The 15,359-nt window shown below is 39.9% G+C and overlaps 1 protein-coding gene across 2 annotated transcripts in view; it reads left to right on the plus strand.

The window, feature by feature from the left end:
* GALNT18 (polypeptide N-acetylgalactosaminyltransferase 18) overlaps window positions 1-15,359 on the plus strand; it is a 215,019-nt gene that overhangs the window by 133,562 nt on the left and 66,098 nt on the right. For both annotated transcript variants that reach the window (XM_058026636.1, XM_058026635.1), the window contains exons 5-7: window positions 3,986-4,169; window positions 5,077-5,274; window positions 8,019-8,133. In XM_058026636.1, coding sequence (XP_057882619.1) covers window positions 3,986-4,169; window positions 5,077-5,274; window positions 8,019-8,133 — 497 coding nt within the window. The remainder of the gene's footprint in view (window positions 1-3,985; window positions 4,170-5,076; window positions 5,275-8,018; window positions 8,134-15,359) is intronic.

Consider the following 15,359-nt stretch of genomic DNA (forward strand, 5'->3'; position numbering starts at 1 on the left):
GGTTTTTCTGAGAGATGCAAGCTCATTCAAGCGCTCAGAGTGGGAGGATGGCAAAGTATGAAAGTTCCTGAAAGTTAGCCTTAATTAGCTGCTCTTTAAGCTCCTTCTCCATGACTGTGAGGCAGTAATTTGTTATTTATGGCAAGGCTGTCTATATTAATTACTTTGAAATTTGAAGTCTGGGGCCAGACCCACAGCTGCTGTAGGACACCAAGGGGCTGAGGCACCTGACAGCACTGGCATTGAGCCTGCTCACTTCTCAGCTTAGTGGGGACAGAGGCTTACAAAAGGTAGCACACTTCATGCAGCTGGATGAAAAGCATGATCTGTAGATGGTTTTCCATTCTAGAAAATGGAGTGGCTCATGCCTCTAACTCCTCATGCTCCTTTCTCCATCCTGTCTAGTTTCTGCTGATTCCTAAGAAGGCAAAATTGTGTGAATCCTTTAGCACTGCTTTGTCATACTGAGTAGGAGAACTTGACAAACAAAATCTTTGTCAATTTTTTAAAAATAAACAAACAACCTCTTAGAAGAGTTTGAACTTAATTATGTTAATATTAAACATAATTATGGCACACTAATTATATTTTCTACATTTGTGAGGAGAGTTGTGCTGTGCTTTCCAGACATGTGTACCATATAGAGACAGGTGGTAGAGTGCAAGATTTCCAAGTGCCATTTTCCCATTCCATATATGGCTGCTCTTTCATTCCAATTGCAGAGCCTCATTCAGCTTAGTCAAATTGAGTCCTTATTTGAGAGATTCTGCACTGAAAGGCTAATGTATCTATCTTTATAAGCCTGTTTGTTTCCATAATTAGACACTGAATCAACAGTGTATTGAAGATGACACATTTGCCTATTCCCTGTCTTCTCTCTATGGTGACATAAAGCTGTGAAGCACAATAATAAATGAAGAAGCCTGTTCATTATTCAGGCAACATATCTTGAAGTGAAAAAAAAAAAAAGAACTTGGGTTGAAATTATATTGCTGAAGACCATCAGAGCCATAGCAAATTGCATGAATAGTTCTGGGGGAGAGTATCTGCCCAATAGGTCTTGTAAGACAAAGGGCGCAGATAAAGCTCTGGTCAGCACTCTGCCTTTGCAGAGCAAAGCTGGTCTGTTTTAAATAACAAAGGCCCGAAAGTGCCTGGCCGAAAACTACTTCTCTGTCTCCTGTGGTGATCCTGAAGCCCAGGGGATGGTTCCTCCATGCTGACTGACCACGGGTAAGCCTCCCAGGTTCCCCTGAGATGCTGTCAGGCCATCCACTTCATTTGCAAAGAGCTGCAGTGCAACCGGAAAATCCGAAGCGTGCACTGCTTAGTGAGTGTCATAGCTCTGATGTGCAGCTGAAGTCACGCTGGTGGCAAGCCAAGGTTTGGGCTTCTGTTCCATTTCCATCTCTTTCCATTCTACACCTAGCTATGAAATAGATTTTGTGTTTACTCAAGCTTCTAAAGTCAGTCCACATTAGGAAATGCATAAAGCAGGAGTAAGAATAGCCCACTTACTGAAGTGGAGTGACTGAGAGAGCAATGACTCTGTCAAGGCTACTGATTTTCGAGTCCTTGATTAGAGCCTGCTTTCCTTTCACATGTTTTATCCTCAGTGGTGATGCTGCATTGATGTGGCAAATAAACCTCTGGTATTGCAAAGCTGTGAGCAACCACTTACACCAAGAAAAAAGCTTTATTCTTCATGTTTTGATATTCATCCTCTGCACTGTTGCATTTTGGGAATAGAGAATAGGTTTCTGCTATTTTTAGGTGCATGGACTTACAGTAACATAAATGTCTTCTCTTCAATTTAATGTGCTGTTAGCTAGTGATTGGTTTGATAGTTCTGTGCTTGCTACAAATCTCTGTTAGGGGGTGAGCAGTAAGAACATGTAGTTTGGCACAAGCATGAAAGAAATTAATGTGGGGTTTTTTTTACTTCATAAAGGAGAAAAAGTGTATTGATCAATAAGCAGCAAGTCTAATACAAAATAGAAGAGTGTTCTATGCTATGTAAGTGGCCCATTTTGTTTATTCCAGGTGATGCAGTCACAGACAAACAAATTGAATAGATATTGGCAATGTAATGTTGAAAATTTTGGGAATATATCCAGTCCATTCCTAAAATATTGCTGCAGTTTAAATGTTGTGATGGACATGATCAGCAGACTGTTTCTTTTTAATTCTTGTTTTTATGAAAACCTGTAAGTATCAGGATTTTTCTGTGGTATTCTCGGTTCATGCAGAGTTCACTGATTCAAAGGTCTGTGGCATGCAGAGTCCTGCAAGGCCGGAGGAACCAGCTGCATCACACCTGGTGAATGTCCAAGAGCCTTTACAAACAGGGATGAACTTTAGGATGAACTTGTACTTGATAAGCTCTGTTGTTCTGTCAGCTCAAGAGAGCACACACCCTCTTCCTTTCCAAGGATGAATCTTTAATATGGCTGATAAAGCGTGCTTGCTTTTAATTTTCTGTGCCATTACCCATTCCAGCATGCTGGTAGTCCAGATCTGTTGGAGATGGCCAGCTCCCAGAGTGAAAGGCTGATTTCTCAGATTCTCAAACTGCCTGGGGCTCGATGGCAGGACACCCCAAAATTCACTTGAGAAAACCCTCTGGGAGGGTTGTCCAAATGCTTCCTGCACTCAGGCAGGTTTGGTGCTGTTCCTCAGGAGAAGTTAAATGGCTTGCTCAAGTTTTCACAGTCAGCACTAAGCTTTAATGCAGATTGGATAATGTCCAGTATAGCATTATAGCCGCAGAAGCATTATTCTGCATCAGAGCAAAGACATTCCTGGTTTTGTGGAGAGATTCAGAATAAAGGGAATTTATTGTCCCAAAGGGAATTTGAGTGATACCATAATGTAAATAGAACATAGGAATGCTAATAAAGAATAAAGCGAACATTACTTTCAGTTAATAATATTTGTGAACACAATATTTATACTCCACATATTGTATTTTCTCATTTTCTCTTTAAACCAGAGAGATGATAGCTGTTGATCTAAGAGTTATTATATTTTAATTAGGAATGATTCTTCTCTAGAGCTTTTACTGGTCTTTGTTCTAAGAGCAAAAGTTGTTGAACTTTTTAGTAGAGACAGAAACCAGTTGTCAAAGTTTAGAAAGAAAAATGGAAAGAGAAAAATAATGCATTTTATTCTTAGTTCTCTTTTTTTCTTGCAATATTGGTAGAGAAGATATATGGAAAATACTTAGGCTTTTTATTTATTTTCCTGGAAATATAGGACAGGTGCTTTGTTTTTTGTTACAGTGAAATAACATGCTCTTATGTAGCTATGACACTTCATTTTGTGGCTTGTTACTGTTAAACAGTGCCAGGATTCTGATGGCAGTCATGTAGGCTAAATAGTTATATCAGAAATTTTTTATTGCTAAATAATTCATGGTCCTTCTTTTTGTTTGCCTCCTTTTAGACTGACTGTTTGAGAATTCTGAGTAGCTGTGTGAAGGCCACTCCTGTTTTACTGAAAGTGTGGTATTCACATTCTCTGAACAGAGAGAGATAGAATTCTCTCTCCCAGGATTTTTCCTGGGGAAGGCAGTGAGAAACCTCAGAGAAGAAGAGAAAACAATTCTTATCTCTGCTTGCTGCTCCTGTTTGGAACATGTGGAATGTGTTATGGAGATTGTTTATCAGAAGTGATTTGTTAGCTGGACACCAGTAAGGGTTGTTTGGATTGCTTGGCCAATTGGGTCAAAGCTGTGTTGTGAGTGTCTGCAGACAGTCATGTATTTTTCTTTGGCAACATTTAGTATGTCGTTAGTATAGTTTTAATATGGTATTAGTGTAATATAATACAGCTTAATACAGCATTTGTTCAGCCTTCTGGAATCATGGAGTCAGAGCACTTTATTCCCCGTATGGGGATCGCTCATCTACGACAGAAAGAACGGATTTTTACATCTTGTCAAGTTGACATTTCTTGCTAACCGTTAATACTTCCCCTTCTCCAGAGGAGCTCAAGGAGAAGCTGCAGAAGTATGTTGATGAGGTGAATGCCCACAAGCCTGGTTTCATCAAGGTTGTCCGGCACAGCAAGCAGGAGGGGCTGATCCGCTCGCGGGTCAGCGGCTGGAGAGCAGCCACAGCGCCGGTCGTCGCTCTCTTCGATGCCCACGTGGAATTCAACGTGGGTTGGTATGTGCCTCCTTCCATTTCTCTGACCCAGGGACCTTTTCCAAGCACTGATGTTATATTACTGACTGGCATTCCTCTTGCATTTAGAGGGTGAGTTAGAATTCTGAGCTTTTTAATGAAAATTCAGACATAATCATGGACACAAGCAGGAAAAACGTGTTTGTGCTGTGTAATATGATCTAGATACATTTTTATGGTTTGAGTAATCTGCTGATCTAATTACAAGGTAGTTAAATCATATTAGAAAACCGCACATTAAAAATCTCCTCCAGGAATGTAGCCCTTTGCCCATGAGGGTGAATGTATCTTCATTAAAAAATACTATCTTTCTTTTACGTTCTGCAGTGTAAACAAAGAAGCGCTATTTTGGCCACTCTGCAAAAATAAACATAACTAAAATAATGTATTTTAACGTGTTCAGTCTGGATTTAATATCTCCCTTGCTCCTTAAGAAAAAGTGATGGTAAAAAGGCAAGAGCTTCTGTCTCTAGGATAGATATATCATTAACTCTGATCCTGATGTCCTTGATAGTGTTGAGAGCCTGAAGTTATCATTACTTGGTAGCAAGGGTATAAATGCTCTATGGTATGCAGATACTCATTTCTTCCATCCACCAGCTCAAATCAAGGTTAACAACAGGGCATCCTAGAGAATATGTTGCATTGTATTATTTTGGGGCAAATCCTGCACTGTCAAAACACCATCTCGAAGCAGAAAGGGCTCTGACTGGGTAACAGCTTTAGACTTTGCTCCTTCTAAAAAATGCAGCATTAGCTGCTATATTGTGTATTTGCTGGTGGACTAAATAATCTTAAAGGGCTCCTTCCAAACCAAACTACTCCATGATTTCCATCAGTGCTATGCTTGCATGGGTGTAATCTTAACAGTGTATTTATTTTTTTTTAGGGCTGAACCAGTGCTCACCAGGATAAAAGAAAACAGAAAAAGAGTAATTTCTCCATCATTCGATAACATTAAGTATGATAATTTTGAAATAGAGGAGTATCCCCTCTCAGCACAAGGGTTTGACTGGGAGCTGTGGTGCAGGTATCTGAACCCTCCTAAGTCCTGGTGGAAACTGGAGAACACAACTGCTCCAATAAGGTAATAAATAACTAGATTACAGTGTCTAAAAGCTCTCCTGGGTGTGACGGGTGCAAGTGGGCTCAGCTGTGTGATAGGTTTTACTGACTGTAAACTTTGAATACTTAAATGTCCTTGATGCCTACACAGTCATCAAGAAACTTTTGTTTTCAGTAGATGTTTTTAAAGGAAACTTTTGTTTTCAGTAGATCTTTTTAAATAGGTTTTCTGCCCAAGTGGAATGGTAGGCAGGGCTGCTCAGCAGCATTCCATTCTCCAAATGTCTTGCCTGCTAATTTAGTGCTTACAGGCCAGAAATGGAATTTTCTTTGCAGTTACATTATATAAGCAGAGGTGATCTGACAGCTGTATTCTTTATAATGTTGTCACATAGGTGTACAGCTGTGCTGTGTCCCAGGAGTTAATGTCTGGTCCCTGACACTGTGATCAAAGGCTGTACTGGGTCCTTGCTTTGGGACAGTCTGGGTCTGTACTTTCTTACCATGTCCAGAGTGTTGTTAGACTGGTACAGAACAAAACCTTTGTCTCAGGGAGGGGAGCAGTACCCTCTGAACCCACTGAGCAGCTCTGCTGAGATTACAGGCCTTTCTTGTAGACACACATTCATTCCAAGGAGTTCACTGGTACCTGTGCTCCAGCTCCCTGCAGAAAGGAAGTGTGAATGCTGTTTTTTGCCTCCTGAAAGCAGAACCTCAAACAGCACTGGCAGCTGTTTTTCGTCCAGTAGCTATCTTTGCAGGCAGGCATTTCTCAGGTTCTGTCAGTTTAACACGCTCTGAACTGCACTGACCTATGAACAGAACTTAGAATTGGAAAGCAGGAGATAAAAATTAACAGGTTTGCCAAAGAGAATGTAAAAAGGGGTAATTTCTGCATCATTAGAAATAGTTATTGCTGTTAATGAACTCTGTTGACACTATAAAAATGTTCCTGTGAAGACAGGTTGAGAGAGTTCGGGTTGTCCAGCCTGGAGAAGAAAAGGCTCCAGGGAGATTTACAGCACCTTCCAGTACCTAAATGGTGATTCCAAGAAAACTGGTGAGGGACAAAAGTGGGTGGTGACAGGACAAGAGGGAACATCTTTAAACTGACAGAAGGCAGGGTTATGTTAGATATTGAGATGAAATTCTTTTCTGTGAGGGTGGTGAGGCACAGGAACAGGTTGCCAGGGAATTTGTGGATGTCCCAGTCATGGAAGTGTTCAAAGCCAGGCTGAATGGGGCTCTGAGCAACCTCATCTGTTTGAAGATGTACCTGCTCATGGCTGGGGTTTGGAATGAGATGATCTTTGAAGTCCCTTCCAGCCCAAGCCATTTTATGATCCTGTGATTAATTATATAGAGTAATTATTATGATTTTTAAAATTAAAAGTAGTGAAACACAAAGTGATGAGCGAATATACTTTTCCATCTTACCCCCAAACTCTGTTCCATATGAGGACTGGGGAGTGAGTGTACTTTATGAATTTCAGGTTTGTTCCCTAGCTCTTTCCCTGGCACATTTTTTTAATTCAGTGCAATATGCTGCATGTGTGTGTTGGATAATTAAAACAAACACACCAACAAACAAAGCCATGTGTATTGATGCATGGTTTCTATCGTGTCTGCATTATTCCTTTAGAATTATAGCAAAGGGAAGCAGGTGCACTGAGAAACATTTAAAAACAACAAGGAAGGCAAAAGTACCTTATCATAAAAGAAGCATAAGTTTTCTGCTATTTTCTTCATTAATAAATACATCAAAGATGGTCTTTCATTGTTATAAAATGGGTACTATAGCACTTGGAGGCATTAATATGTAGATTTCTGTAGAACTGTACAATTTGTGATTAAGACAGCCTATGATCTGTTTGAAAGCAGATGTGTCCACTAGCTGTAGCTTGAGTGTTCTCCATAAAAGCAGGGTGATTTCTCCTGTACTGCTAATTAATATCCTGTCATTACTAGAGTGCCTGATATCAGCATAATAATCTGAAAAGACATATTTATTTCTTGCCGTTGTGGATTATAAGGTAGGAGAAAAATGAAAAGGCTAAATGACTCTATATCCTTCTCTACTCATAAGGTGAAATTGTACCCTCTGTGGCTGAACTCTTACCTGATTAAAATTGGCTCTGTATAGTAAAAATTGGTTGGTTCACACCATGACATAAATAGAGTTTACTGATCCAGTAAAGCTATGTGATTTGTTTAGGTTTGGCTCAGGGTAATGGACTAATGTTACGCTATGCTGGTAAAGGCAGGCTTTTCTTGATTCTGTATTAAAAAAATTTATCTGGATGGTCCTATTCAAGAAATAATCTCTTTTTTTTAGGTAAGCTTACAGACAAAAGTTTTTAGCTCTAGCTGAACCTAGCTTCTGGCTAAAGACACAGAGCTGCACATCAGTGGGTATCATTTGCAATTGTCACAGACAAGAGACTTGAGGACTTAGCAAGGACAGAGACTACAGAGAAACAACTGGGGCACCTGGATCTCACACTACTAGCACTGAAATCCCTACTGCTCTGGTGAATATTTATGTCCAGTAATTTGACTCTAATTTCCTTCAGTGGTGCTCATTTCACTTTAGAATTAGGAATGTTAGAAGGCAAGGCTGAATAAAACTCTTTGAAAAATACTTCCTTAAGAATCTGTTTTGCTGCATCATTTTACCTAGCAATGATAAATACAATCTGTGCCTGAAAAATAAAATTCTTCATAATTTATCTGCTAATTTTGGTTGCTGATGATTTATTCTTCCAGAAGTCCTGCACTGATTGGATGCTTCATAGTAGACAGAGAATACTTCCAAGAGATTGGATTACTGGATGAAGGCATGGAAGTATATGGAGGAGAGAATGTGGAGCTTGGAATCAGGGTAAGGAAAACAATTTGCCAGTACTAGTGGCTTACATTTAAAATATAGCTGACTTCTTGTTGCAGAGGGGGAAAGCAGTCCAAAACATGGATGGTGGCAGGAAGAGGAGATCCACACCTCTGCATACATGTACATTTATTTGAGGAGAGAGGAGTGAAAAAAGAGCAATAGCTCTCTTTACAGAACTTAATCTGGGACAAGGGTAGATGTATAGAATTTAGGATTGTTCTTTCAACAGAGTTTTGCAGAGTTGATAGCTAAATTTCCCTGCTTACCTGTGGTCCCAGACTCAGTAAGAACAGTTTCTCTCAGGTGTGATGGGAAAAACCTTTCTAGATTACTTGGTTTATTTGAATTAGGAAAATCATTGCGGAGCAAAGTAGAATATAGAGGCATTAATGCTGCCTTCCAGACAGAAGGGAATTAAGGTATTCATAATGTGCATAAGTGCATATATTTTCTTTTTCCATTGTACACTCTTCACCTGTTTACTATAATGCAATATTGTGTGTGATTTGTGTACTTCTTTCTGTATCTCTTCACAGTTAAACACCTTTCTGTTCTCTTTGAGAATCTCTCAGGTTTTTGATAAGAGTGGAATTCCTAGGTAGATAATGGTAATGAAAAATGGTGTGGTGTGTTATAAAACTAAATTCTGAGCCCTGCTAGGAAATGTAAGGGAGAGGTAACATTGTGTTTTGAGCCTTTTAGTTGCCAGAATATAAGCATACTGTTGTACAATAGCAAAAAAAGGGAACTTAGTGTAAGAATACAGAATTATCTCCTGAGACAGCAAGATATAACCAAAAGTACTCATTTTTATTTCTGGTTTCTTGAAGTTCTTTTTCTTCCGCCTGTTAAAGAGTTTTTTCAGCCAGAGAGAAGCACAGACCCTCTTTCAGCTACAGCAGAGCACGTTTTTAAGGAAAGGGAGAGAGAAATGCAAGACTGCTTCTTTTAATAACATTGTTCTTCCCACTGAAAGGGTCAGAGAGCTGCCTTCTGCTCCCAAAAACTTACTTTGCAGCTCAGTGTTGCAATGAGTTGAAAATTAACATTGTCGCAGACATCTTTTTCACTAAAAATCCTTTCTTTAGGATTTTCCCTTCTGGGAAGCTGAGGCCCCAGAAAAAGAATGTAAACAATGGTTATCTGCTGCTGTTGAATGCAACAGGTGGATTTTTGATTGGGCCATCTTGAATGTTTATAATTAATTAATGGCCAATCAAGACGGAGCTATCTTGGACAGAGTCTGAGAGCTGCCTTTTTTATCATTCTTTTCTTAGCTTAGCTAGCCTTCTGAGGAAACCTTTTCTTTCTATTTTTTTTAGTATAGTTATAATGTAATATATATATATATCATAAAATAATAAATCAGGTCTTCTGATCATGGAGTCAACATTCTCGTCTCTTGCCTCATCCAAGAACCCCTGTGAACATGGACACATTAACATCACTTTGATTTTTCTCTTCTTTTTACAACTGACAAAAAATTATTGTTTCCTCGTGAGTGCAAGGAGTTTTCTCTCGGTTTGCATCATGAGATGTACCCTGTCTGGTCTGTAACACTTGGCCTTGGAGGAGTTGATGTTGGTATGTTGGTAGACAAGGCCAAAGAGACACAATCTCTGCATAATTGAAATTTTGGAGTATGCTGGATCACTGAAATAAGGCCTGACACTGCTCTGATTTCCTTATGGTTTTTTCTCTGTCTCCAGGGAAGCAGTGCCTGACCTACATAAAATACTTTCATCTGTAACAGATTGTAGTGTGCAAGGTAGCATAATATATGCTTCCTTATCTGAATTTATGCTGGCTTGGATCTGGCTGTATGAAAACAAATCACAGAGCTGTAATAAACAGATGTTTAACAGTTTATTAATGCTCTTCTCACAATCCTCAGTGTGTCTGAGATCATACAAGGATGAGACTCAGTGAGGGGAGACCTCATTGTGGTCTTCAATATCCTCACCAGGGGAGGTAGAGGTGCAGACACTGATCTCTTCACTCTGGGGGCCACTGACAGGACCCAAGGGAATGGCCTCAAGTTGTGTCACAGAAGGTTTGGGTTGGATATCAGGAAAAGGTTTTTCACTGAGAGGGTGGTCGGGCACTGGAACATCTCTACATTACTTGTATTGCTTTCACCTGTGGGGCTGATGATGAATGCCTTAATCAAAATAGTCATTGTTCTACAAAAACGACGTTATAATTATGGTATTAGTGCCATAAATAATGTTTCCCTTTTAAAATGCTGCTCTCCAATCTGTGACTATGCATGGCTCACTGCACCTCCTCTTTCATTGTCATTTTCCTTTTTTTAAAGAAGTATCTAGATTTTTCTAGTATTCTGCTGTGTGAAAAGCATTATCGTTCAGGATAATGGACAAGCAGACACTGTCTGTCCAAAATGGCCTGCTAGGGAAATTTTTTGCAAAAGCTTGTAAGAGCAAACATCTAGAGGAACTGGAGAGTTTATTTTTGACTGCAGAAAAAGCACATGTTAGAATCATTTGAGCTACCTGTTTATCTTAAACACAGTGAGTAGAGCATGGTCCCACGTCCACATATCACTGATTTTGTTCCAGAGGATGTAAAACGTCTGTGAGGAATTAGACCCTGACAAATGGAGACTTTTCCCACTATCCTCACCCAGGAGTTATGTTTGTCACCTCATCATCTGCACAAATATCTAGTTATTTATGTTATATGAGTGCAAGAAAATCGCCAACTATTGTAAATTGTATTTGAAGGATCCATTGCTGGCAAACCATAACAAGCCACAGAGAACAGGACTTTGGAGGATTATTCTCTTGATTCTGAATTTGTTTCCGAGCTGCTACTCAGCTCTCTTGGTCTCTGATTTGGAATACTGTTTTAACTTCTAAGATTTTTACCCTTGTCTATGGAATTAAATAAATATTAATAGAAATCTTTTGCCTTGAGCTAGAAGCTGGCAGATGAGTTCAAAACATGAATGCATTTGATTCTTAGAAGAAACTCTTTATTTACTCTTCAACCAAATGTTTTCTTGTAAATCTGTTTATTTGCCTCATAAGACAAAAAAGGCAGGCTGGTTGATGCAAGACTTAATAGAATCCTCTTTAAGCAGCTCCATCATTTTAACTGGGGTTTAAAAAGATTGATTTACTGTGAAGAAACATCATATTTATAAAATCAAGTTAGAATGAGTGGTGCTTCTTTTTTGTTCAATCATTCCCAATTGAATGGACTTAAGTGTGCTTTTAAATTACCAGGTTGCATTTAGAGGGCAGACTGGAATCCCATTTTTATCCATGTGACCAAGCAGGAGCTGTGTTGATAACTGCCTTAAAAGAATGTGAGTGTAAGGCTGGTGTTTCTCAGTCTCATTTGGGCTCAGCTTCTTGTGCCTGCACAAGCAGTTCTTGTGGCCATGGGAGACCCTACACATCCTCTGCAATCAATTGGATGCATTCAGTCAGATTCTGCTTTGGATGGTTCATGTCTAGTTTGCAGTAGGCTTCTTAAAGGCTTCTTCCAATTCCCACTCAAGTCAGAAGAAGATTTTCTATCAAAAGCAACCCTGTAGCAATTCTTTTGTCTTTAAAAGCAGCCTACATGCTTGACAAAGCTCTGGAATATCTGTTACAAGATGTTATTTGTGCCATTTTTAGGGATTCCCTAACAAATACTCAGTGATTTGCCTCAGGTCCCAGACTAAGTCATCATCAGAGTCATGGGAATGCAAGCCCAGGCTTTGACTTACAGTAATTCTGTGTGTCACAAAGACTTTGTGCTTGCAGATGAATTCGTGTTCTCAAGGATATAATGGCCCTCTTAAATGGGTAAGAGGAAAATTTATTAGAAGGTAGAAGCTCTTTAAGGGAAAAGGATTGGCTCTTGTTCCAACTAAATGGTATATCAGGACTTTACATCAGCTGACCCAGGAGGAAAATTGCATTTATAGTTAGGCTGAGTGTGGCACACTACTTTTGTACAGTATATTTCTGTAGTGAAATTAATTGCTTCATTTCTTGCTAGTCTGGTGGTTTGTCTGCAGACCTTTTGTGAATCTCATGCTGTTTCTGATGGTGGAGAACTGGAGGAATGCAGTTAATGAATAGAGATGGAGAAATTAGTTACTTGAGCAAAAAATAGTCCCAGTGTTCTTCGGGGTATTTTCCATACATTAGGGTCCCTCTGTGGCAAAGCAAGGAGATGTGAAGTCTGTCATGGCTCTCTCTGATCTATTGTTTTTAAATTCCAGAAGTTATTATTTGTTTGTTAGTTTTGGGCTGGGTCTTGGTTTGTTGTTTGTTTGGGGTTTATTAATGTGTTTTTGGGTCTTACCTATCTTGTCTTTTCTTTAACTCCCTCCCCCCACAACATACTTCTGGGATCATGATTTTTCATAATGTGTTAGTTAAGTGAGTCTCTCCCATTTGGTGCCTAGAAACTGATGGCTGCTGACATGTTCCAGCCATTTCCAGTCCCCACAGTGTGTGTGTATCCTGATTGTTTCTCACCTGAGATCTTTCTTATAATATTGCCCTTGGGATAGTGTTCTTTTTGTTAATCACAAGCAAGTGAAGATACTTACACTTGGCCCCAAATCTCCATGTTTATGGGGAAACATTTTGCCCTTTTTCCTCTTTACCTGGAAGTTTTCAGCAATTTTACCTGTCAGTGTTCCTTACACAGCCCATAAATGACGTGAAACTGTGACTATATTGCATGTAAATAGATGTCTGATTTTATTAAGGAAAGCCTTTGCACAGCTGTCCTGGGCATGGCTGGGGTGGAGATAATTTTGTTCCTAGAAGTTGGTACAGTGCTGTGTTTTGGGTTTAGGATGAGGATAATGTTAAAGTGCACCAACAGTGTTCAAGCTCAAGTGAAGTTTCACAGCATATAGGCTACACTGGGTTACATTTTCTCCTTCTCCTTGCCATGCTCTTGTTCTAGTTCCTGCAGCAGCTCACCAGTGCTTTGGCCCTGCCAGCACAGTGGTCTGCCCCATACCTGCTGCCTCTGAACACCTCTGCTTCAGGAAACTTTTATCTTCTTTCAAATACAGGGTTAACTTCAATGTTAATCAGTTAGTGATTTACCCTGCTGCCTCACAAACTGTTTTGTTAGGCAGATTGACAGGCTGGTGTGCCACTGTGATAAATATGGCCAGGAGAATCCTTTAAAAAGACCTTTATTAAAGACAGCTCTGGGTGGGGAACCCGAGGGGTCGCGCACAGCGCCGCTGCTCTCACAGGATGATGCTGAAGCGGAGGAGGAGATCTTCCCCAAATATGCCTCAGGATAATTAATCAAGATGTTCCCCATTCTTGCACTTGCAGCTACCATCACTTCTTGTAGGCTTAAAGCCATGTTTTTAGCTTGTTTTCAGTAAGAAGGCCAATATCCTTTGCCGCTAGGGAATGATTGGCTCTACGGAAAACATCCTCAGTACGTGATCACAAGTGCTGCTCAACAGTGCAAGGTTGGTGATGTGTAAAGGCAAAGGGCTGAGAAGTCCAAAACCAGAAATATCCTTAGTTGTTACTCTGAAATAACTTTTAAATACTGCTTTTTCATATAATGATATCTCTTTAAATTTGCATTAAAGCTTTAAATAGAAAGAAGTTTATTTTGCTTTTTTCCATGTTGTGAATTAAGAGGAGACTATTTCTAGATTGAAGCCTGAAAGAAAAAAATTGTAAAGATGACCAAATGTTACTTCTTACAAGATGTAGCCAATGCTTTTCATAGCTCACACTTTCACCAAGACAAAAATAATTCCTTGGCAGTGCAAGTGTGGCATAAGCACTTGCCTGGCACCCTGTGTAACCAGCAGTGGCTTATCTGTGTGCACAGGATTATTCCTGAGGTTAATTTTGTTTTGCAAAGTACCTCACTGTGTCAACAATTTGAATCCCAAGATGACACAGACTAAAATTCTCTATTTACAGGATTGTAATTCCAACAGGTTAAAAAAAGAAAGGCTCTATTGAGAACAAAATAAGTAATTGCCATGCCTCCAAATTCTGCCAGTCATGACATTATTGGGTTTTTTTGGCTTGCTCTGGTTTCAGTCACTCCTACATTGGAATAATTGTTTTTCCCTCTGTTCTTATGAATGCCTCAGCAGGTAATCTGCAGCTACAGCATGTGTAATTATACATTACCAGTGAATCAGTTTTGTGGTTTTGCTATTTCTGGGGAGAGAACATTTTATTAGCTGCTCCCACAGGAAAGAAAAGTATTACAGCAGCAGCTAACACGGGACATCACTATACCCTACAAGGAAGGATGAGGAGGCACTTGGAGATTTCTCACAAGTGTTTTTTCACCAACTGTGCATGTGTAGTTGCACATTACCAACTGGGAAGTAATATATATATATATATATATATATATATATATATATATATGTTTTATGAGAGGAAAGTGTTATTTATAGCGGTATGGGAAATAGTAAAAGAGTTTAACTCAATATACACTTACATATTAATGGACTCAGGTGAGATGCAAGTTAATTAGTATATTATTAGCCTCATGTTTAATGCTCTCCTGCACTTTCAAGTCATAGTGTAATTGCCACTGTACCTTCTTATATTCCAAGTCTTCATGGCCTAAGCTGGGAAGATTCCATATTTGTGGCTTTCCTCTAGAATTTAATTTCATTGAGATATTTCAATATTGCAAGACTGATTTAGTAATCTAACAAAGATTAGAGGAAGACCAGTGAGGGAGAGCAAGGGGTTGTTGTGGTAGTACAGAAGTGAGTAGATGACTGAGATGGGTTCACCAGGATGGATGCAGCATGTTCAGGTCACAGGTGTGAAGGCCAGATACCTTTATGTATGTAAGGCAAGTGAGTGAGGCAAAGGACCAGCCTAGCTGAACAGGGAATTCTTCAGGAGTTCTTGCCTCAGTCTTTAATAATACTGATAGAATTTGGGCATTTGTGCTGTGGAAAGGGACCTGGTCGATGGCAAACTGAATGTGGGTCAGCAGTGCCCTGCAGCCAGGAGGGCCAGCCCTGTCCTGGGGACATCAGCACAGCCAGGAGAGCCAGCCCTGTCCTGGGGCACAGCCAGGAGGACCAGCCCTGTCCTGGGGACATCAGCACAGCCTCACCAGCTGGGCAAGAGAGGGGTTGTCCCACTCTGCTCTGAGCTGGAGCAGCCTCACCTCGAGTGCTAGGGCAGTTTTGGGTGTTGCTATATAAAAGAGACATTAAACTGTTA

Source organism: Melospiza georgiana, chromosome 6 (genome assembly GCF_028018845.1).
Source record: "Melospiza georgiana isolate bMelGeo1 chromosome 6, bMelGeo1.pri, whole genome shotgun sequence".
Classification (NCBI taxonomy): domain Eukaryota; kingdom Metazoa; phylum Chordata; class Aves; order Passeriformes; family Passerellidae; genus Melospiza; species Melospiza georgiana.